Here is a 24,020-nt window from a genome sequence, read left to right as displayed (position 1 = left end):
AGGGAAAGCTTGGGAGAGGCAACAGTGGGCGAAAGGGTTTACTTTCCTTGTGTAAGATCCAGGGGGTCTGGGTCTTGGGGTCCTCTGAGAAGGTTTTGGGGGGACCAGAGTTTACCAGGCACTGCAAGTCCTGGTTGGTGGCAGCACTACAAGATCTAAGCTGGTAATTAAGCTTAGGGGAATTCATGCTGGTACCCCATCTTTTGAACGCTAAGGTTCAGAGTGGGGGTTATACCATGACAACAGGATACTGGGCTAGACAGATCTTTGGTCTGACCCAGTCTGGTCGCTCTTATAAATTTAGTTGTTGCACTTATCAACGTTTCTTTATCCTATATTTTACCTGCCATAGAAAGAAAGGTCTTTTTAATGATAAGGGAGTCTAGTTCAATCGCTATTCAGAATCAGTGTGTGCACAGAAGCGTGTTGTTTTATTCCTTAGGTTCTGGTGCCTTCATTGGCCATTTCCTTTCATGTCTTTCTGTTAAAAAATAAAATATCCTGGGAGCGACACGGCTACTGTTATGTGCTGTGTGGGTGTAGCCATGTCGGCACCCAGATATTAGAGAGAAAAGGTGAGGGAGGTGATATCTTTTATTAACCAACTTGTGTTGGTGAGAGACGTGAGCTTTTCTACCTGGTATTTGCTGTGACATTCTACGTTAAATTTCCCAGGCCTGAAGCAAAACTCTGTGTAAGCTCAAAAGCTTATCTGACATCAAATAAACTTTTCTGGGTAGCCACCACTTTCTATATGACTAACAGAACTGAAAGTCGCAGTGCTTCAATGTAATTCAGGTGATCAGGCTTGAACCGGTGATTAACTTCATGTTTAATTTCATTGCTAACAAGAACACAGTCAAAGATTATAGCATCTATTCATACACGTTAGTTTGCTTTTAAGCAAGCACTGTGTCAATGTGCTTTATGCCAGCGTAGGAGCCTCCCGTATCTGAGAGTTCATTTCTGTCTGTTCATTTCTGACATAAGTGTGGGTGGAAGGGGTCTCGGGCTACGCGGGAAGGTTTGCATCCTGAGGAAAAGGACCTCAGCTCTATTTTAGCACTTTCTACTCTTTCAAAGAAGCAGGGAGGTGGAGGCGAAGTGGGACAAATGCATAAGACACAAGAACAAAACTACGAGACAAAAGAGTAGAATCAGGACTCAACACATGTATACCCAGCAGTCTGGAATTGGAGCCTGATGCATTCACTCATAGAATCACAGGAGTGGAAGGGACCTCGTGAGGTTGTCTAGTCCAGTCCCCTGCACTCATGGCAGGACTAAGTATTATCTAGACCATCTCTGACAGGTGTTTGTCCAACCTGCTCTTAAAAATCGCCAATGATGGAGATTCCAAAACCTCCCTAGGGAATTTATTCCAGTGTTTAACCACCCTGACAGTTAGGAACTTTTTCCTAATGTCCAAACTAAACCTCCCTTGCTGCAATTTAAGCCCATTGCTTCTTGTCCTGTCCTCAGAGGTTAAGAAGAACAATTTTTCTTCCTCCTCCTTGTAACAACCTTTTATGTACTTGAAAATTGTGATCATGTCCCTTCTCAGGCTTCTCTTCTCCAGACTAAACAAACCTAATATTTTCAATCTTCCCTCATAGGTCTTGTTTTCTAGACCTTGCATCATTTTTGTTGCTCTTCTCTGGACTTTCTCCAATTTGACCACATCTTTCCTGAAATGTGGAGCCCAGAACTGGACCCAATACTCCAGTTGAGGCCTGATCAGTGCGAAGTACAGCGGAAGAATGACTTCTCGTGTCTTGCTTACAACACTCCTGTTAATACATCCCAAAATCATGGTCACTTGTTTTGCAACAGGGTCACTCTGTTGACTCATATTTAGTTTGAGGTCCACTATGACCCCCAGATCCCTTTCTGCTGTACTCCTTCCTAGACAGTCTCTTCCCATTCTGTACGTGTGCAACTCCTTGTTCCTTCCTAAGTGGAGCACTTTGCATTTGTCTTTATTCAATTTCATCCTCTTGACTTCAGACCATTTCTCCAGTTTGTCCAGATCATTTTGAATTTTAATCCTATCCTCACCCCATTTCCTTCTGATGTCGCGGAGGCGGAAAATATGCATTTGTACCACTCCTGCGCCTCCTCTATTTTATATTGAAATATATTTTAAATGAGAAAGACGGTGAATAAACCAAACCACCTGCTGTCCAGCAGAACCTGGACCAGCGTGAGAACTCCTGAGAATGAGACAATCTGTTGCCAAAGGGGGAACTTGGTGACTCTAACAATCGCTCTGCTAGTAGGGTGACAGTATGAATGTGATGCTCAGGGCTTGCCTATACTATGAAAATTGGTGTGGATTAGGACAGGTCAAAGGGGAACATGCTAGCTAACCCCAGTCCCTGTGCTTGGGCTATGACACCACTGCACGTATAGCGGTGTGTTTACATTAGGATAGCTACCTCCAGCAGGCCAACGTCATGGAAAATCCTGGAGAGACAAAGCCCAGGTCAATTTTCACTCAGTGTAGCTACTTGACGTCACCCTGATTTCCTGCACCTGGGGCTGATGGACACTCCTGGCAGGAAGGGAACACACTCCCATGACTCACAGGAGAAAGGAGTTGATGGAAAGGACCACTGAATTCACCCCTGAGAAGTGAGACCTGCAAAAGGAAACACGGACAACTCACCTGGGGGAGCTGAGAGAACACGATGATGCAAATGCTATAAACAGCCCTAAAAAAAAAGTCACTATGTGGAAATTAGCAAAAAAAAAAAATTTTCTCTGCCCTGCACAAACTTTTTATGGTGTTTATTTATCCTGTAAGATCACTGATGTCTATTAAGGTGTGAGCGCCGGATGAAACTTTTCCCTCACTCGCAGCGTTCTTAGGATGCTCTCCTGTGTGGATCCTCTGATGTTTAAAAAGGGCTGAGCCCTGGGGGAATGTTTTCCCGCATTCACAGCATATATAGGGTTTCTCCCTTGTGTGCATTCTCTGATGATTAATGAGGCCTGAGCTCTGAGTGAATTTTTTCCCACACTCACGGCACGTATAGGGTCGCTCTCCTGTGTGCATTCTCTGATGAGTAATGAGGCCTGAGCTCTGAGTGAAGGTTTTCCCACACTCACCGCATTCATGAGGTCGCTCTCCTGTGTGGATTCTCTGATGAATAATGAGGCCTGAGCTCCAGGTGAACTGTTTCCCGCACTCACAGCATTCATAGGGGCGCTCTCCTGTGTGGATCCTCAGATGTTTATTAAGGTCGTATTGGAAAGTGAAGCTTTTCCCGCACTCACAACACTCATAGGGTTTCTCTCCCGTGTGGATCTTCTGATGTCTGATAAGGGATGAACTCTGAGTGAAGCTTTTCCCACATTTATCGCACTCATATGGTCTCTCTCCAGTGTGGCTTGTCTGATGTTTAATAAGTTTTGATTTCTCACTGAACTGTTTCCCGCACTCAGAGCATTCATAGGGGTGCTCTCCCGTGTGGATCCTCCGATGTTTAAAAAGGGCTGAGCTCTGCGGGAACATTTTCCCGCACTCGGAGCAGGTATAGGGGCGCTCTCCTGTGTGAATTCTCTGATGATTAAGAAGGCCTGAATTCTGAGTGAAGCTTTTCCCGCACTCACAGCAGGTATAGGGCCGCTCTCCCGTGTGCATTCGCTGATGACTAATAAGGCCCGAACACTGAGTGAACTTTTTCTCGCACTCACAGCATTCGTAGGGGCGCTCTCCCGTGTGCATTCGCTGATGATTAATGAGCCCTGAGCTCCAGGTGAACTGTTTCCCGCACTCACAGCATTCGTAGGGGCGCTCTCCCGTGTGGATCCTCTGATGCTTATTAAGGTCGTATTTGAAAGTGAAGCTTTTCCCACACTCACAGCACTCATAAGGTCTCTCTCCCGTGTGGATCCTCTGATGTCTGATAAGGGATGAGCTGTGGGTGAAGCTTTTCCCGCACTCACAGCACTGACAGGACCTCTCTCTTGTGTGGCTTGTCTGATGTTTAATAAGGCTTGATTTCTGACTGAACTGTTTCCCGCACTCACGGCACTCATAGGGTCTTTCTCCCGTGTGGCTTGTCTGATGTTTAATAAGTGTTGATTTCTCAATGAACTGTTTCCCACACTCACAGCATTTGTAGGGGCGCTCTCCCGTGTGGATCTTCTGATGTTTAAAGAGGATTGAGCTCTGAGGGAAGGTTTTCCCACACTCGCTGCATTCATAGGGTCGCTCTCCGGTGTGGATTCGCTGATGATTGATAAGCACTGAGCTCCGAGCGAACCTTTTCCCACACTCACTACATTCATACGGTCTCTCTTCTGTGTGGCTCCTCTGATGTCTGATAAGGGTTGAGCTCCGAGTGAATTTTTTCCCACACTCATGGCACTCATAGGGTCTCTCTTGGGTGTGGTTTGTCTGATGTTTAATAAGGTTTGATTTCTCAATGAAGTGTTTCCCGCACTCACAGCATTCGTAGGGGCGCTCTCCTGTGTGGATCCTCTGATGTTTAATAAGGGTGGAGTTCAGAGTGAAGTTTTTCCCACACTCAGTACATGTGTTTTTTCTCTCTCCTGTGAGGGTTTTCTGCTGGGCTGTGATTTCCTTGAAGTCCTGGTGAATTCGCTGACAATCAGTGGATTTGCCCACTTTCTCCCTGGGCTGGTTTCCCTCTGGACTTTGCTGACTCTCAGAGGCTTTTCCCTGCACACGATACCTGGACACAAACCCTTTGGATCCTTGCGATAATCCCCCGTGTGCTTCCATGTGCTCACCATCTTCCTGCTGAGGATTCTGCTCCTCGTCCTCACTCACCATCGCGTCCTCTGCTGGGACAGAGGGAGAAATCTCAGAAACGGGTGGAAAAAGGAAACAAACTGAAACTAGAGCTGGAGAGACAGAAAAAAACCTAATAGCTGAATTCTGCAAAACCCTTCCCCATAGGGGAGAGAGGAGGGGAATGATTCTGCCTCCACATCCCATCAGGGAGGGAGCTGCTGCCAGGTGACAGTGAGGATGGGTAGGAAGCCATGAGCGACAGCTGCCCATAGGGTACAAGGCCTCCTGGGGATACTCCTGAATTCTAAGAGCTCACAAGGCTTTTCTAGGGAGTCCCAGCTCTTTCTTTCAGGCATTGTGAGTTCTTGAATTGGTTTAATGATGCCTCACCTGTGCAGGCGCCTCTCAGGACCTCTCCTTCCTCAGAGCCCTGGAGGTCCGGGACCCACGGCTCCTCCCCTCGTTCCAGCTGGGTGATCACGTCAGGTTTGGAAATGGGACACCCTGCTCAGGGGAAAGAAAACAAGGGGGATGAGAGGAATTCATGGGACATTTGTCACAAAGAAGATTGGATGACTTTTACCCCAGCCCATTTTTAAGCAGTAAAATCCCAAGGGCAGCTCCCCAGGTGCTCAAAGGTGCAGGACACTCTGCTTAGGAGGGATTTGACGATCCGCATCTCTGCTGGGAACACACACAGGCAGACACGCCTCATCAAAGGAGCTGCTAAAACACAGGTCCCAGAAAGTAAAGACTCCAGCCAGAAAAGAAGTCACCTTGGACCTGCTTCTTCATCACAGAGAGAAACCCAGAGAGTTGTACAAGAGCTGGGATCAGCAAGCATGCGTTGATGGGGCTCAGGGCAGTAAGGAATAGGAGGGACTGAGGGTGTCACTAAACAGTCGTATCTCAAGGCTTGAGACACTGCAGCTGCACTTCAGTGTAGCCACTCACTACAGCAATGCGAAGGGTTCCCCTGTCGCCTGGGGGACAGAAGCCTTATTTCCTGTTTAAACATGAACTATTCTAACAACTGTAAAAGCCACATGTTTCTTTGAATTCTCTTGACATTTTCTGGGTTTTGTGGGCATTCAGTGAAGGGCGACTGGTCCAAATATCGGGTTATTTGATCAAGCGATTCCTGAGATATAGGCTTGCCAGCAGACGCAGCTTTTTACGTAAGAACGGCCAGACTGGGTCAGACCAATGGTCCATCTAGCCCAGCCTCCTGTCTGCCGACAGAGGCCAATGCCAGGTGCCCCAAAGGGAATGAACAGACCAGGGAATCACCAAGTGACCCATTCCCCCATCGCCCATTCCCAGCTTCTGGCAAACAGAAGCTAGGGACACCATCCCTGCCCATCCTGGCTAATAGCCATTGATGGACCTATCCTCCATGAACTTATCTAGTTCTTTTTTGAACCCTGTTATAGTCTTGGCCTTCACAACATCCTCTGGCGAGGAGTTCCACAGGTTAACTGTGTGTTGTGTGAAGAAATACTTCCTTTTGTTTGTTTTAAACCTGCTGCCTATTCATTTCATTTGGTGACCCCTAGTTCTTGTGTTATGAGAAGTAGTAAACAACACTTCCTTATTTACTTTCTCCGCATCAGTCATGAACTGATAGACCTCTAGCATATCCCCCTTAGTCGTCTCTTTTCCAAGCCAAAAAGTCCCCGTTTTATTAATCTCTCCTCATACAAAAGCCGTTCCATACCCCAAATCATTTTTGTTGCCCTTTTCTGAAACTTTTCCAATTCCAATACATCTTTTTTTAGATGGGGAGACCACATCTGCACGCAGTATTCAAGATGTGGGTGCACCATGGATTTATATAGAAGCAATATATTATTTTCTGCCTTATTATCAATCCCTTTCTTAATGATTCCCAACATTCTGTTCACTTTTTTGATGGCTGCTGCACATTGAGTGGATGTTTGCAGAGAACTATCCACAGTGACTCCAAGATCTCTTTCTTGAGTGGTAACAGCTAATTTAGATCCCATCATTTTATATGTAGAGTTGGGATTATGTTTTCCAATGTGCATTACTTTGCATTTATCAACATTAAATTTAATCTGCCATTTTGTTGCCCAATCATCAAGTTTTGTATAGTTTCAACCAGTTTGCCCAGTACTGAACTCAGGCTTACAGGCCTGTAACTGCCGGGATCACCTCTGGAGCCCTCTATAAAAACTGGCGTCACATTAGCTATTCACCAGTCATCATGATTTAAATGATAAGTTACAAACTACAGTTAGAAAGTCCTGCAATTTCACATTTGAGTTCCTTCAGAACTCTTTGGTGAATCCTATCTGGTCCCGGAGACTTATTACTGTTTAATTGATCGATTTTTTTCCAAAACGTCCTCTAATGACACCTCAATCTGGGACAGTTCCTCAGCTCTGTCACCTAAACAGAATGGCTCAGGCTTGGGAATCTCCCTCACAGCCTCAGCCATGAAGACCGATGCAAAGAATTCATTTAGTTTCTCCGCAATGGCCTTATCGTCCTTGAGTGCTCCGTTAGCATCTCGATCGTCCAGTGGCCCCACTGGTTGTTTAGCAGGCTTCCCGCTTCTGATGTACTTTTAAAAAAATTGCTATTAGTTTTTGCGTCTTTGGCTAGCTATTCTTCAAATTCTTTTTCTGGCCTTTCTAATTATATTTTTACACTTCATTTGCCAGAGTTCATGCTCCTTTCTATTTTCCTCATTAGGATTTAACTTCCACTTCTTAAAGGATGCCTTTTTGCCTCTCTCTGCTTCTTTTACGTTGTTGTTTAGCCACGGTGGCACTTTTTTGTTTCTCTTACTATGTTTTATAATTTGGGGGATACATTTAAGTTGAGCCTCTATTATGGTGTCTTTAAAAAAGTTTCCACGCAGCTTTCAGGGATTTCACTTCTGGTGCTGTACCCTTTAATTTCTGTTTCACTAACCTCCTCATTTTTGTGTAGTTCCCCTGTCTGAAATTAAATGCTACAGTGTTGGATTGCTGTGCTGTTTTCCCTGCCACAAGGATGTTAAATTTAATTATTTTATGGTCACTGTTACCAATCAGTCCAGCTATATTCACCTCTTGGACCAGATCCTGGGCTCCACTTAGGACTAAATCAAGAATCTCCTCTCCTCTTGTGGGTTCCAGGACCAGCTGTTCCAAGAAGCAGTCATTTAAAGTGTCAAGAAACTTTATCTCTGTATCCCATCCTGAGGTGATACATACTCAGTGAATATGGGGATACTTGAAATCCCCCATTATTACTGAGTTTTTTATTTTAACAGCCTGTCTAATGTCCCTGAGCATTTCAGTCACTATCACCATCCTGGCCAGGTGGTCGGTAATACATCTCTACTGCTATATTCTTATTAGAGCACGGAATTACTATCCATACAGATTCTATGGTACCGTTTGGTTCATTTAAGATTTTTTACTTCATTTGATCCTGAGCTTTCTTTCACATACAGTGCCACTCCCCCATCAGCACGACCTGTTCTGTCCTTCCGATATATTCTGTACCCTGATATTACTGTGTCCCGTAGATTATCCTCATTCCCCCAAGTTTCTGTGATGCCCATTATATCATTCTCCTCATTTACTACAAGGCACTCTAGTTCACCCATCTTATTATGTAGACTTCTACCATTGGTTTATAAGCACTTAAAAAACCTGTCACTTTTAGCTGTCTGCCATTACATAACGGAATTGAATGGGACTTTTTTTCATTTGATTGTTTCTCATCAGGTCCGACCCATATTTTAGCATCTTCCGTCCTCTTACAAAACTGTCTCATTCTTATAACATTTCCTTGCACATAGCTCAGGCTATGGCTCTCCTTGTCCCCTGACTCATCTCAGTCACTCGGTTAGTACATCGTACCCACTATTTCTGCGGGTAGCCAAAAGTGACAAAGTCCATGGAACTTGGAATTTGAGATTGAGCCCTGCCACTCAGACAATGTGTGTTGGGCATTTTTCTTGCATTCTGCAGACATGCATCTTGGATGTTCTGCCCTCTGATACTAAAATGTTTGGGTCTAGAGTAGTATTTTAAAATCCAGATGCACTCTTGCCTGGTCTGTACTTAAAAGTTTTGCCAGGATAGTCCTCTCAGGTAGGAGTGTGAAAAAAACCAACCCAGCAATGCCCACAAAAGCCATTACAATCTTTACTTATGAGAGCTGAGGAGCCCAAAACCTGGACCTGCTGCTACCGGAACCCCAGGGAGTGTCTGGTGCTGAGGAACCTGGAGACCCCTGTACCATATGGACGGCTGCAGCCAGACAGCCAGTAGGAAGTGACCCAGGGAGGGTGAGCGACTGGTACCTCCCACCCTTATGAGGTCAGCGTGCTTTGGTAGGATTCCCCACTGACCCCGTGGCGGATCGCTCCACCGCTGTCAGGACCCTGAGTTGGAGCCCGGTGGAGTTGGGTGAGTCGTCACAGGCACCAGCCACTAGGCCCCCGTTTTGCCTCCAAAGGTGGCTGTATTGACTCTTGCCATTAGGCCGCATGGCCCAAGGGGCACATTGAATGGACTCCGGCTGCTAGGCTGCATTACCCCACTCAGGAAGAGGCAACAGACAGACTCTGGCCATTGGGCCACACTGGGCTGACTAAACTGGGGTGGGGGGGGGTTAGAAAACTGATGTAGGTGAAGAGAGGCAGAGTTACCTCCCCCACCCCGACTTAAGGGGTCGATGAGGTATGAAGCCCTCCACAGAGCCATTAAAAAAAACCCAACAGGGTAATTAAATACCCACATGAGCCATTCATGCAGAGTTCAAGGGAAGAGGCAGCTTCTTCATCTCAGGAAGTCTCATGTCAAGGCTGGATGCCTTTTTTGGAGAGGATTTAGTCCAGCACAAGGTGTTCAGCTCAGTACGGCAGTAACTGGATGAAATTCTATTGCCTGAGTTACACAGGAGATCAGACTAGGTGACCTAATCATCCCTTCTGGCCTTACAAATCTCTGACTCTACAACAGATATGAGGAAGGACGAAGAACGGGCCATTGTTTGTGTTGTGTTCACAGAGGGGAATCCCAGCATTTATCGGCACACCCCCCAGCTGTGTGCCCTGGGCTAGCTGCAGCTGTAAGGGGATGCTGGATGGATTACTTGGCACAGCTGTGACTGTGATTTAAAAAGAGGTGTGACTGGAACTTGGCAGACCAAGAATCCCTCATTTCTGTGCTGAGTGTTGTAGGTTGTGTTCGTGAAGGAGCACAGGGGGGTGCTCTTGTCCCAGAGATTGGCAGCGGCCCAGGGGCCATACATGCTAGTTGTCTCTAGGGCTCAACGAGGGGAAACGAAGTCAGTGGCTCAGAAGGACTCCTCGGGGGTGAGATCTCTGAGCCGGTTTGTGCAGAGCAGGCTCAGTGTTTGAGGGCCGGCCAGGGGTGGGCAGCTTCTGTTCATGACGCTGGACCTAACCCAAGTTTTGCTTCAGCAAAGAGAAGGCGTTAGACTGTGTGCTGGACTGTTTGTATGCTCTGTTCCCAGAGTGCTGGTGTGTGTGTCACTGGCATGTCGGGGTGATGCTCAGACAGGGCAGAGGAAAGGCTCCATTGTGGGGGTAACATGAACCTTAATTCTGCATTCCCCCTTCTAAGAACCGAGGGGACGGGAATCCTTACCCAGTGAGGCCACATTCTCATAGTTCTCCTGCATGACATCCCTGTAAAGGGCTCTCTGAGTGGGGTCCAGCAGAGCCCCCTCTTCCCTGGTGAAATACACAGCCACCTCCTCGAAGGTCACCAGCCCCTGAAAGAGCGAGAGACCTGCACTCAGTACCTGCTGCCCCACTCACAGCCCCACCATTCATGGGGGAGAGGAGCCAACCAAAGTGAAGCTCTGGGTGGCTCGCAGTCAAGAGTCCCACCCCCATCCTGCTCACAGCATCCAGGAAACACCAGGGTGAGAGGACGAAGCGAGAGCCCCTTGTCTCTCCCAGCAGATTCATCACCCCCCTACTAGCCACAGACTGATACAGGAGATGGAGCCCCCAGCAGGGTCCACAAGGCAGCCCAACATCCTCCTCATTGTAAGAAGCTGGGTATGAGGGAAGGGCACCTCCCCTAAGTCTGATAGGTGGGTGCCCCCTTCATATCTCACAGCAGCCGCTGGTTAGTCAGGCTCCAGCACTGGGAGTCTGGTCAGTTTTCCCAGCCCCATCTAGGTGGGTTGTTTCCTGTATCACAGATTAGGGTATTTCCACCTTCCAACCTCATGGGTCTGTTCCTAAACTCTAGGCCTCTCATTAAACAGATCCCAGCAGGTTTGTCACACCCTGGCCTCCTCCCTTTCTCCACCCTCTGCATTCCCTGCCCTGCTCCAACCTCCAAACCAAACTGCGCAAACCTTCCCATCTCCAGTGTATTTGCTGCCCCGTCCCTCCTGCAGGAACCCACCAGCCACCCCGGTTAATCCCTACCTGAACTGGCTCCTCTGCAGCCATTTCTCTCCCCTGTCCCATGGGAGGACGAGATGAGCCAGAGTGAGACATGGACGTCATTCTGCAGCCTGGCAGGGCGAGAAGGGCAGTTGTGCAGGTTTCAGAACAGGCTTTAGTTCATTTCACGTCGTGATTCCCCCAGGCCCTTTCACTGCAGACAGACATCCTATATTCTGCCATGCTGGGAACGTGCTTGATTGCTTTATTGCGGTGTAGACCTGGCCCCTTCTGCAGGCTATGCTCACAGACACATTCTTAAGTAACAAATATCAGGGGGTAGCCATGTTAGTCTGTATCCACAAAAACAATGAGGAGACTGGTGGCACCTTAGAGACTAACACATTTATTTGGGCAGAAGCTTTCGTGGGCTAGAACCCACTTCATCGGATGCATGGAGTGGACAATACAGTAGGCGGGTATAAATACACAGCTCATGAAAAGATGGGAGTTGCCTTACTAAGTGGCAAGTCAGTGCTAACGAACCAATTCAGTTAGGGTGGATGTGGCCCATTTCCAACAGCAGCTGTGTGCCAGCAATGCCCCTCTGCCATGTACATTGGCCAAACCGGACAGTCCTTACGCAAAAGTATAAATGGACACAAATCTGACATCAAGGACTGTAACATTCACAAAGCAGTCAGAGAGCACTTCAACCTCCCAGGACACTCAATAACAGACTGAAAAGTGGCCATTCTTCAACTAAAAAACTTCAAAACTAGACTCCAACGAGAAACTGCAGAACTGGAATTAATTTGCAAACTGGACACCATCGAATTAGGCCTGAACAAAGACTGGGAGTGGATGGGTCACGGCAAAAAATAATTTCCCCTCTGTTGATACTCGGACCTTCTTGACAACTGTTAGGAATAGGCCACATCCACCATGACTGAATTGTCTTACCAAGTGGGAGGCCAGCGCTAATGAGGCCAACTCCCATCTTTTCAGGGACTGTGTATTTATACCTCCCTATTGTATTGTCCACGCCATGCATCTCATGAAGTGGATTCTAGCCCACAAAAGCTTCTGCCCAAATAAATTTGTTAGTCTCTAAGGTGCCACCGGACTCCTTGTTGTCCCAGTAACGAAGCCTCTGCTAGAAAAGAGCAGAACCAAAGGAATGACTTGGGGAGATTCCCGCTGACACTGACCCCAGGGCAGCCACACCCTGGCAGGAGGGATATGGAGTCAGCAACTGGCTTTTCCTCTCTCTTAACAACATAAGAACAGCCGTACTGGGTCAGACCAAAGGTCCATCCAGCCCATTATCCTGTCTGCCGACAGTGGCCAATGCCAGGTGCCCCAGAGGGAGTGAACCTTACAGGTAACGATCAAGTGTTCTCTCTCCTGCCATCCATCGCCACCCTCTGACAAACAGAGGCTAGGTACACCATTCCTTACCCACCCTGGCTAATAGCCATTAATGGACTTAACTTCCATGAATTTATCCAGTTCTCTTTTAAACACTGTTATAGTCCCAGCCTTCACAACCTCCTCAGGTAAGGAGTTCCACAAGTTGACTGTGTGCTGCATGAAGAAGAACTTCCTTTTATTTGTTTTAAACCTGCTACCTATTAATTTCATTTGGTGACCCCTAGTTCTTGTATTATGAGAATAAGTAAATAACTTTTCCTTATCCACTTTCTCTACACACTCATGATTTTATAGACCTCTATCATATCCCCCCTTAGTCTCCTCTTTTCCAAGCTGAAGAGTCCTAGCCTCTTTAATCTCTCCTCGTATGGGACCCTCTCCAAACCCCTAATCATTTTGGTTTCCCTTTTCTGAACCTTTTCTAGTGCTAGAATATCTTTTTTGAGGTGAGGAGACCACATCTGTACAGTATTCGAGCTGTGGGCGTACCATGGATTTATGTAAGGGGAATAATATATTCTCAGTCTTATACTCTATCCTCACATTCTCATCTTGTTCACAGGAAAGTGATTCTGCCCAGGGTGCTGAAGTACACGTGTCTGGGCAGATTAGAGTCCTGGAAATCTCTCTCCCCACTTTCCTTTTCAGTCTCTCTTTCCTGTGCCTCCCTCTCCCTGCGCCTCAGGCTGGAAAAGTCCCATTCCCGGATTGTTTGCTCTCCCATGGCTGGATTTACTCCTGGCAATTGCTAATGGGAGGGGCTGTTTGTGCAGAGTCACTTTCATGCCAGTCCCCGGTGTAGTAGAAAAGAGAGAGTCTGAGGTAGGAGGCCTGGTGAAAGGCCTAAACTCAAGCCCTGCTGCTATAAAGCAAAGTCAGCAAAGAGTCTCAGACCCTGTTACAAAACAGATGCCAACTTGCAAGTTCACCATGTGGCCCATGAACTTGGTAAGAACCGGGCTGGCGTTGCACAAACACAAGCACTCACAGGCACTAAGAAGTCACGTAAACACCTACCAGAGGGGTAGTGCCAGAGCACCCCAATACACACTCCCCACAGATGATACAGGGACACTGACCCCTCCGAATGATCAGGGCAGGAGGGCAGGGTGATGGATAGAGATGTTTTGATCTAACCGCCAAGCACAAGGTGAAGGCTGGTAACACATAACTTGTTTGTATCCGTGTAGAAGAGAGGGGTCACAGAGGGGGTGGAAAGTCCCACCAACTCTCTGAGCCAAGTCCATTGTAACGGCGTCCACGTGTTAGTGTCCCCGAACAGTCTGCCAGGCATTAGACTGTGCTTCGTTAACAATAAACCTGGCCAAGCACCTCCACTACTCAACCCAAGTCCGTGGTCCTTAGGGGCAGTTTGATCCAGAATTGTGGTGCCGGGTACCTGGCCAGAGCTGGTGCAGCACACAGAGGAAACACACACAGTCAAACACTGACAACAGAGGGGGACAGAGTTTGTGAGCCGTCCCTGCTTTATCCACAACCAGAGCTCTGTGGGGAAAGCAGCTAATGAACCCACCTCCCCACAGGGACAGGTGCTGATCTCATTTGCCCAACTGTTCATCTGGAGTCACTCCCTGTCTTTCCTTGCAGTGACTCCGGACTAACACTGGTCTCAATGACACCAGGAAGCACAGTTCAGAAAGGAGGAGGCCAGAATCCTCTTCAGCAGATCACTGGGTGGGACTCCTAACCCCCTTCCCACCTCCCTCGATCTAGGGCAAGGACTCGGGGCAACAGTTTTCCCTCCAGAACCGGAAGTTCCGGCAGTTTTCCAGAGGGGAGAGAAGCAGAAATCGGAGCCGGTGATAAGTGGATAGAAAGTTACCACCAGCCTCTGCTGGCCAGTCACACAGGCAAAGGGAGCCCTGGGGGGGTGCATCTTTAATAGGAGAAGGGAAGGAACAGAGGGGCCAACATAGGTAAGAAATGTCCATGCCCTGTCACTAGCAAATAATGGCCACCATGGATCCACCCCAGAGGTGGCTGCATCTTAGCACTGTAGGAAGCAACCCCTCAGGGAGACCATTTGTCATGGGGTTTGGGAAACTTCTGGACCCGCGCTGCACTCAGAGTGACCTCCTCATCCCGTGTCGGCTGGAGCAGAGAAAAGGGTCCAGCCAACTCTCCTGCTACCAGCCGGGACCCACTGATCCCCCAAACAGGGGGAGGCCTCTGGCTTTGACGTGTTTTAAAGATGTGGCTGGTCTCTTTCATGGGCAAACATTTTAACAGAGATAAAGGAGGGAAGAAATGATTCTCAAAGGAGAGGAAGAAAGATGATCAATGGGCAATTTAACCCCCTGCAACCTCCAGGATGGAGAACGACTCAGGGGAACAGGTTCCCTCCAAGGAAGGAGAAGTTGCTGGGATTTAGGAACCTGGGGAACAGTCCCAAATCTGAGAGGATTTTTAACTGATGTTTGATGATGACATAGAAAGAGGAAAAACCTGAGATTCGAGACCGATGTTCAGAAATGAAAGAGAAAAGGGCAGAAATGTGAGGGATTTTTTCATCCATTTTTGCAAATTATAGAGAGGAAAGTGCAAAATCAGAGGGATTTTATAGCAGTTGTTGATATGAGGTAAAATCTGAGTGTCTTTCCCATCAATATTTGATAAATTAACAGAGGCGACATTTGCAAAAAAAAATTATATTCACGCTCCAGAATTTGAGAAAAAGGCTAAATCTGAGATTTTGTTATTATTTTATCATAGACAGATGGAAAATTCTCAGGGTCTATTAAATCAGTAATAGACAACTAGAGAGAAAGTGAGGCAAAATTTGAGGATATTTTTATATCGAACTTTGAGAGTTGTGGGGGAAACGGGTCCCAGACTCCCCCATTTGATCACATGAGAGAAAAACTCCAAGTTCTGAGGGGATTTTATGCTGCTGTTAAATAAGGAGAGGGAAAAGGGGGACAGTTCGACTGGATTTATGTGTCTGTCCAACACAAATGAAAAGTGACGGTTCCCCCCAGCACCACCATTCACATGGGCCGCAGGGAGCCCTTGGGGGGGACCAGTTTTAAGGGGGCTGGGGAAGGGGAGCTGGAAGGTCCCCGGATGAGGGAAGGGGCAGCGGGGGGGATGGGCAGAGGCTGGGGGTGACTGTGTTGGCAGTTCGGGGGATTGTGTAAGGGGGTCTGGGCCGTCCCCATGGGGGACACGTGCTCCTCCCTTCCCCCTGGCAGAGACCGCCCCCCCTATCCCCACCCCAGAGGTAGCCAGGTCTCAGGGCTCCCCCCAAACAGCTCCCACTGACCCTGACCCCTTTGGGGGGACGACTCGGGGCAACAATGTCCCCCCAGGCCCAGGGCAAATCGCTGCAGATACAATGGGGGGGACACCCCCATGGGAGGGGGTTGTAAAGGGACATTGGAGGGTTATGGGGAGAACAGGGGGGATCGCCCCGGGTTTTACACCCACGTGTGACACGGGGAGAGAGAAGAGGAAGAACTAGAGAGAATCTGTATTGGGGGGGGAAGTGGCACAAACAGGGACCGGATCCAATTACCCCCCCCGCAACTCCGGCTTCTCCCCCCCGGGGATTTCCTGCTGCCCAGAGACAGTTCAAACACCCCCCTCCGCACTGACCCCCCCAATTCCCGCTCCGCCCCTCCCCCCACAGGGGAACCCCCCTGATACGGACCCCCCCCCCCGGCCGGGCCCAGGCTCTGCTCCCCTCCCAGATCTACTCACCGTCCTTTGTTCTCCCCGGCTCCTGCCTCCTTCCTCCCGGCCCCTTCCTGTGCCCTGCGCATACCAGCCCGGGCGGCAGCGCTCCCTGCGCTCGGACGCCTGGGTCCCCAGAGCCGGGGAAAGAACCCAGGAGTCCTGGCTCCCAGCCCCCCTGCTCTAACCCACCAGCCCCCACTCCCCTCCCAGAGCCGGGGAGAGAACCCAGGAGTCCTGGCTCCCAGCCCCCCCCCGCTCTAACCCACCAGCCCCCACTCCCCTCCCAGAGCCGGGGAGAGAACCCAGGAGTCCGGGCTCCCAGCCCCCCCTGCTCTGACCACCAGCCCCCACTCCCCTCCCAGAGCCAGGGAGAGAACCCAGGAGTCCTGGCTCCCAGCCCCCCCGCTCTAACCCACCAGCCCCCACTCCCCTCCCAGAGCCGGGGAGAGAACCCAGGAGTCCTGGCTCCCAGCCCCCCCGCTCTAACCCACCAGCCCCCACTTCCCTCCCAGAGCCGGGAAGAGAACCCAGGAGTCCTGGCTCCCAGCCCGCCCTGCTCTAACCGCTAGACCCCACTCCCCTTCCAGAGCTCCAGGCAACCCCCTCTAGCTGCTAGCCAGTAGCTGCTGGTCAGAGGCGGGGGAGGGACTGGGGAAGCCCTGTGCTGGGAGCTAGGATGCCTGGGTTCGCTCACCCAGAGGCAGCCTGTTGCCCAAGCAGCTCTGGGAAAGGGCTGAATCTTGGCTCCAGCAGCAGTCCTGCAGGGCGAGGTGGTTCCTGGTGCCAGGTGTCAAGAAAAATGCCCTGGCCCCGCTCCTCACCACCCGCCCAGCTCAGGATGCCTGGCTTCTGTCTCCGACCCAGCTGGAGGCCAGCGTGTGCTCGCGGGGTCCAGTGGCAGGGAGTTCCCCAGGCTCGCGGCACCACAGGTCCAGATGGGACACTCCCACCTTGGGGCGTGGGCAGAGAAACCCGCCTGCCCAACCCGAGTGGAGGCCGGCCGCATTCATAGTTGGGAGTCCAGCACCAGCTGACTGGTGAGGAGCATGTCTCGGAGCAGCCCCCGCTCGGGGAACCCCAGACACCCCTGGGACCCAGCCCCCTTCAGCCAGGAACCCTCCGACACCTCCCTGGCCAGAGACCCCCACTGCCTGCAGGGACACACCACCCAGGGTGCTCCCCGAGACTCACCCCAGACACTTCCCCCATGAGCCCCCTAGGCCCACCACTAGGACCCTCTCCATGGCCAGAGCCCCCCAGGTCAGTGTACCCAGAGCCCCTCCCTCCCCCACACCCCTCCATTACCAGCTGCACCAAGACCCAAAGGGACCCCCCCCATAGCACCCTGATCTCCCTCAGGTCCCTTCTCGATCCCACCCCCTAACACACTGGTTCCCCCAGCTCCCCTCTCCCCTTCTCCAAATCCCTGATCTTCCCCCCCCGACTCCACCCCACTCTTCCTGACCTCTTGCTTCATCCAACCCCCCAGAGCCCCCCTCACCCCTAATATCTCCCCACCCCCACTTTATCCCCTGCCCCCGCAAGGTGCCCCCAAACCCTTACTACCCCGCCTCCCACTGCCTCCTTGACTTCCCCATTTTCTGCTTTCCTCAGCCCCCCTAAAGCCCCAAACTCTTGCGCCCTGATCCACCCCCTGGCCCCCCTCCACCTGAGTGCCCCCAGCCCCCCAGCTGCAGCGGCTGCTCGGGTGATGGTGAGGAAGACGCAGATGCAGCTGCCTGGAGGGGTGGGGGGAGCCCCAGCCCTACTCCCGCTGTCTGGGCCATTGGGCAAGCGAAGGGGCGGCCACCCTGCAGCGGGGCCTACTGCCAGCCCTGCTCTGCCAGCTGGGCATGAACTGGGTCCAGCTGGGCAGGGACGGGCTGGCGGATGGTGCCCAGTACCTCTGGGGGCCTGACCGGCCCCTCGGCCCCTTGTGTAGCGGGCTGGCCGGGGTCCAGGGTGCCGTCTGGGGGAGCCAGGGCCAGATCTAGACTGGGGCAGATTGAGGGGTGGGGCCAGGGCAGAAGGGGGGCACTAGACTGGGCCAGATAGAGGGGTGGGGCCAGGGCAGAACGGGGGGCAGAACGAGAGCACTAGACTGGGCCAGATAGGGGGGCGGGGCCAGGGCAGAATAGGGGGCAGGAGGGGGACCCTAGACCAGGGCAGATTGGGGGGTGGGCTGCAGCCAGGGTTCTCTCTAGGTCCATTGTAGCATGTTTGGGGGCAGAGACTCCAAATGCCCCTGCTTGGTCTCTGTGGGCCATCTAAGATATCCCTGTATCCACACCCCCACACCTCACTCCCAGCAGATCCATACCCACATCCAGATGCAGTTGTTGGCCCCTGAGATCACCGTGGGGCACCAGCACCGGATGGGGGACGCGTCCCCTACATCTTGTGGGGGAGAGAACATCTCTTCTACCTGAGGCTGGTGATTTGGGGGGTGTCTGTGCTAAAACTGGGGGGCCCTTTCAGAGACCCTCACTGGGATCCTGACTTTTGGGGAGGCAGAGGTGGGGGTCACCTTCCGGCTACCCCCGCCAGCCCTCCCCGTCTCCCCAGCCTGCAGGCCCTGACACAGATCAGCGGAGAACAGTTTTACACTGGGGTGAGGGGGGGTATGGGGGCAGAATCTGGGGGGCAGGCAGGCGCTGCTGGCGAGCAGTGGGTGTGTCGGGGGAGCCCCGCTGGGATATCAGGGGCAGGGATGCCAGAGGATTCAGGGGGCCTGAAGCAAAGCCATTTCAGGGGCCCCTTCCACAAGAAAACGTTGCAATACTATAGAATGGTATATTCTCGGGGGGGGCCCTGCAGGTCCTGGGGCAAATTGCCTCACTTGCTCCCCCCTCAGCCCCCCCCCCCGCAGCCCTGATCAGGGGGTGCCGGGGGGCAGCGTGGGAGGGGAACAGAGTCCCCCCCCAACCTCAGCAGGGAGCAGAGGGTCCCCCAGGGAAGGCAGCTGCTGCAGCCAAGGCTCCTGGGCAGGGCTGGGGGGCACTGGGGGGGGCTGGTCCCTCCCGGTCCCCGCCAGCGCTGCAGCCCCGGCCGGGTTTGCAGGAGGCGCAGGAAGGGCCTGGATGGAGCAGCCGGGGGCGGAGGCAGGAAAATCCCGCAGCTGCTCCGGGCGGGGCGGTACGCGACGCTGCTCCCCCCACGGGGTCCGTGCCGGGGGGGGGGAGCCCGGCATTAACCCCTCCCTGCCCGGCCGGGGGGACTTTCCCCAGCTGGGACCAGGTAAAGGGTCGCGGGGGGGCGCAGGGACAGGCAGGGAAGCGCCTCTGCACAAGGGGGCCCAGATCCCCCTCCTCTGGGAACCGGCCCCCTGGTTGTTCCCACCCCCGGGGCAGGTTCCGAGCTGCGTTCACAGCAGTGACCCCTCTGCCCCCCCCCAGCTCCAGCCAGGGGCTGCCCCAGAGGCGGAGGGGGGGTCAGATGGGGCGAGAGACCGGGCTCCAGTGGGGTTCCCCTGGGTGTGTCTGGGGGGGCAGGGGCTGGGAAGGGGGGGGAACAGACCGTGTGATGGGGGGATGGACCTGGCTCTGGGGAGGCAGGAGATCGCAGGGGAGGGGGGCAGGGGGGTTTCTCTCTGGTTTTGTCACTTCAGTCTCAGAGACTGAATTCTTTCCCCTTTCCTCTAACTATGAAACCTGGGGATAAAATTCACGTAGATCCCCCCCCGGCGCGCACACGCGCTTTTCTCCCCAGTGATTGTCCAGGTCTCTATTCCCCTCCTCAGGCTTTGCCCCATTTTCTCATTCTCACAGGTCAGTTTAAAATCTCCTCAGCCTGGGGAAATTTTCCGTCCCGTTTTATCTGCAGCCAATTGTCCTTGATCAGGTGGGAAATTGTTGCCCTGAGTCATTCCCCCAAACTGGAAGAGGGGTTAGTGGGTGCAGCTGAGGGGAGCCTGGAGATGCGGCTGGCTCTGAGGTGGGACGGGGCGACCGGTCCATCTCTGCCAGCAACAGGGCCTGGGAGGGACACAGGAGGGGAAGGGAGAAGCAACTGTTCTCAGTGGAGTAACCAAGGCCGGCTGCTGCAGCCCGAACCCCCTTCTGCCCAATGCAGCACCCCACAGCCACCAGCTGCCCGTCCCCTCCATAGGAACCCTAACCCTAGCTCCAAGTGCCCTACCCATAGGAACCCTATCCCTAGGGCAGGGCACCCTACCCATAGGAACCCTAACCCTAGGGCGGGACGGCCTACTCATAGGTACCCTAACCCTAGCTCCAAGTGCCCTACCCATAGGAACCCTAACACTAGGGCAGGGCGCACTACCCATAGGAACCCTAACCCTAGCTCCAAGTGCCCTACCCATAGGAACCCTATCCCTAGGGCAGGGCACCCTACCCATAGGAACCCTAACCCTAGCTCCAAGTGCCCTACCCATAGGTATCCTAATCCTAGCTCCAGGTGCCCTACCCATAGGAACCCTATCCCTAGGGCAAGAAGCCCTACCCATAGGAACCCTAACCTTAGGGCGGGGCACCTTACCGATAGGAACCCTAACCCTGGCTCCAAGTTCCCTACCCATAGGAACTCTAACCCTAGGGTGGGGCCCCCTACCCATAGGAACCCTAAACCTAGCTACAAGTGCCCTACCCATAGGAACCCGAACCCTAGGCCGGGGCACCTTACCGATAGGAACCCTAACCCTGGCTCCAAGTTCCCTACCCTTAGGAACCCTAACCCCAGCTCCAAGTGCCCTATCCATAGGAACCCTAACCCTAGGGTGGGGCCCCCTACCCATAGGAACCCTAAACCTAGCTCCAAGTGCCCTACCCATAGGAACCGTAACCCCAGGGTAGGGCACCTTACCAATAGGAACCCTAACTTAGCTCCAAGTCCCCTACCCTTAGGAGCCCTAACCCTAGGGCGGGAAGCCCTACCCATGGGAACCCTAACTTAGCTCCAAGTTCCCTACCCATGGGAACCCTAACCCTAGCTCCAAGTGCCCTTCCCATAGGAACCCTAACCCCAGGGTAGGGCACCTTACCGATAGGAACCCTAACTTAGCTCCAAGTGCCCTACCCATAGGCAGTGTGAGCTGGAGCTGGTTCCCACCAGTTCGCGGAAACCGGTTGTTAAATTTAGAAGCCCTTTTAGAACTGGTTGTCCCACAAGGTTGTCCCACGGTTCAAAATGGGCTTTAAAATTTAACAAAAGCCCCAGCAGCTGCCTGCCCTTCCTCCGGCCCCAGCTCACCTCACTCCGCCTCGACCTCCTCCCCTGACTGCCCTCAAGGCTTCTCCTCCCCCCTCCTGGCTTCCCGCGAATCAGCTGTTCGCGCGGGAAGCCTGGGAGAGCTGAGAAGAAAGCAATGGATCCCCATAGGTGAGCTGGGACTTGGGGGGCGGGGGTGCGAGGAGGGCTCCAGGCGCTGCACAGCTCCAGCCGGGCCCCTACCCCATCCCTGGCAGCGCAGCTCTGGCCCGGCCCGGCCCCCATCTCCAGGCAGCACGGTAATAGGGCAGGGAGCATGGAGGGGGTGTTAGATAGAGGGCAGGGGAGTTGTGGGGGTGGATTAGTGTTGAGGCTGTCAGAGGGCAGAGAACAGGGGGATTGAATGGGGGCAAGGGTCCGAGGGGGGCAGTCAGGAAGGAGCAGGGGTTGGATGGGGCGGCAGGGGGCAGTCAGGGGACAGGGAAGGGGGATGGATGGGGCAGGAGTCCCGGTGGGGGTCATGACCCCCTCATGGGATGAGGAGGAGGGAACCGGTTGTTAATATTTTGGCAGCTCATCACTCCCCCTGCTCCATCCATCCTGCTGTCCTCTCCCCACTGCCAGCCCCCATCCCTGGCCTTCTTAAAACGCCTTCACAAAGGGCTCCCTGCTGCCCCTGGGACTGGTGGGGAACCATTTCTGCCTGTGTATTACACAAACTAAAGCCAATTTCCCCGTGAAAAAATAACGAGGAGTCCTTGTGGCACCTTAGAGACTAACACACTGATTTGGGCAGAAGCTTTCATGAGTTAGTTCTAACCCACAAAAGCTGCTGAAGTGGGTTTTAGCCCACGAAAGCGTATGCCCAAATCTGTTAGTGTCTAAGGTGCCACAAGGACTCCTCGTTATTTTTGCTGATACAGACTAACACGGCTACCCCTCTGAAACCTATTTCCCCATGCTAATTTTCCCCTCTTTACCTCTTATCCACTATTGATCTAAAATCCCTCCCCCATTTTCCCACTTTCCTCCCAGGTTTGTGACACTGGATCCAAAATGTGTCTGGTTTCCACCCTTCTCTCTTTTATTATTGAACATGGATACAAAATCTCATGTTTTGCCTTTTTCTTCTATGCAGTTATGAAATATCAATTACAAATCCCCTCAGGCCAGGACGTGTTCCCCGTTTTTGAATGTAGTTGGCCTGAGTCATTCTCTATATTGGAAATTGCCAGGGGGTTAAATTCTCCCATAATCACTTTTCCCTCCATTATCTGCATCTCTCTCACTTAACTCTTCCCCTGCCACTGCAGGGAGGTCTTGCCGCTCTGCGGTCCCTCCCGTTCTCTGTGGCACAGAATCATCTCGTCTCCCTCGGGCTGTTGTATTGGAGGCTAATTTTCGGCTGTTGGGTTTAATGTGCCGGAGCTTGGCAGTGTTGGTTCTGTAGCCTCGTTTGATTGACTGGAATAATGAATTTGTCTTCTAACCGCAGTAACAGAAGGTGGAGAGAAAGTACATAATGCCCAGCATCAATACGTTCCCACTCAGATCTCCTTGGGGAACGCTGGAATGGGTAAGATGATCATCGGGTGCTGGGAATCATTAGGAAAGGGATAGATAATAAGACAGAAAATATCATATTGTCTCTGTATAAATCCACATCTTGAACACTGCGTGCAGATGTGGTTGCCCCATCTCAAAAAGATCTGTTGTAATTGGAAAAGGTTCAGAAAAGGGCAACAAAAATTATTAGGGGTCTGGAACGGCTTCTGGATGAAGAGAGATTAATAAACCTGGGACTTTTCTGCTTGAAAAGAGACAGCTAAGGGTGTGTGTGATTGAGGTCTATAAAACCATGAATGATGTGGAGAAAGTGAATAAGGACGTGTGATTTACCCATTCACATAACGTAAGAACTAGGGGTCACCAAATGAAATTAATGGGCAGCAGGTTTAAAACAAACTAAAAGAAGTTTTTCTGCACACAACGCACGGTCAGCCTGTGGAACTCCTTGCCAGAGGATGTTGTGAAGGCTGTACTGTAACAGGGTTCAAAAAAGAGCTAGATAAGTTCATACAATGGCTACTAGCCAGGCTGGGCAGGGATGGTGTCTCTAGCCTCTGTTTGCCAGAAGCTGGGAATGAGGGACAGGGGCTGGATCACTTGATGATTCCCTGTTCTGTTCATTCCCCCTGGGGCACCTGGCACTGGCCACTGTCGGAAGACAGGATCTTGGGCTAGATGGACCAGTTTGGCCGCTCATATGGTGGTCATCTGTTGGACAACTTCTGATGTGTTCCCCACCCTACCGCACACAAGCGGGGTGCTATCTTTTACACTGGTGGAGGCAGGGGAGGAAGTCATCTGGGTCTGCAGCACGGGATTTATCTTTTATCCTGAGTTACACTTATAATCATACAATCAAAGATGTGGAGAAATTGGAGAGGGTCCAGAGAAGAGCAACAAGGATGATTAAAGGTCTTGAGAACATGACCTATGAAGGAAGGCTGAAGGAATTGGGTTTGTTTAGTTTGGAAAAGAGAAGACTGAGAGGGGACATGATAG

General features: G+C 51.8%; 2 protein-coding genes across 7 annotated transcripts in view; one reads left to right on the top strand and one right to left on the bottom strand.

Moving 5' to 3' along the window:
- Positions 1–16,846, bottom strand: part of LOC127039342 (zinc finger protein 501-like) — a 259,420-nt gene extending 242,574 nt beyond the window's left edge. Inside the window, exons 1-6 of one of the 6 annotated variants that reach the window (XM_050932823.1) lie at positions 16,311–16,846; positions 11,199–11,287; positions 10,402–10,528; positions 5,156–5,269; positions 3,079–4,815; positions 816–2,994 (exon numbers count right to left, since the gene is read on the bottom strand). In XM_050932823.1, coding sequence (XP_050788780.1) covers positions 2,795–2,994; positions 3,079–4,815; positions 5,156–5,269; positions 10,402–10,528; positions 11,199–11,279 — 2,259 coding nt within the window. In that variant the 5' untranslated portion in view covers positions 11,280–11,287; positions 16,311–16,846 and the 3' untranslated portion in view covers positions 816–2,794. Of the gene's footprint in view, positions 1–815; positions 4,816–5,155; positions 5,270–9,526; positions 9,712–10,401; positions 10,529–11,198; positions 11,288–16,310 lie in introns of those variants that run through there. The other 5 variants (XM_050932821.1, XM_050932822.1, XM_050932826.1 and 2 more) reach the window with 5 other exon arrangements.
- LOC127039357 (zinc finger protein 345-like) overlaps positions 1–24,020 on the top strand; it is a 200,491-nt gene that overhangs the window by 8,931 nt on the left and 167,540 nt on the right. The window contains exon 2 of the mRNA XM_050932925.1: positions 22,948–23,028. Within this exon, the coding sequence (XP_050788882.1) occupies positions 22,948–23,028 (81 nt within the window). The remainder of the gene's footprint in view (positions 1–22,947; positions 23,029–24,020) is intronic.

The sequence above is a fragment of the Gopherus flavomarginatus genome, chromosome 23 (genome assembly GCF_025201925.1).
Source record: "Gopherus flavomarginatus isolate rGopFla2 chromosome 23, rGopFla2.mat.asm, whole genome shotgun sequence".
Taxonomy (NCBI): Eukaryota; Metazoa; Chordata; order Testudines; family Testudinidae; genus Gopherus; species Gopherus flavomarginatus.
This window is presented reverse-complemented; position numbering and strand designations above follow the sequence as displayed.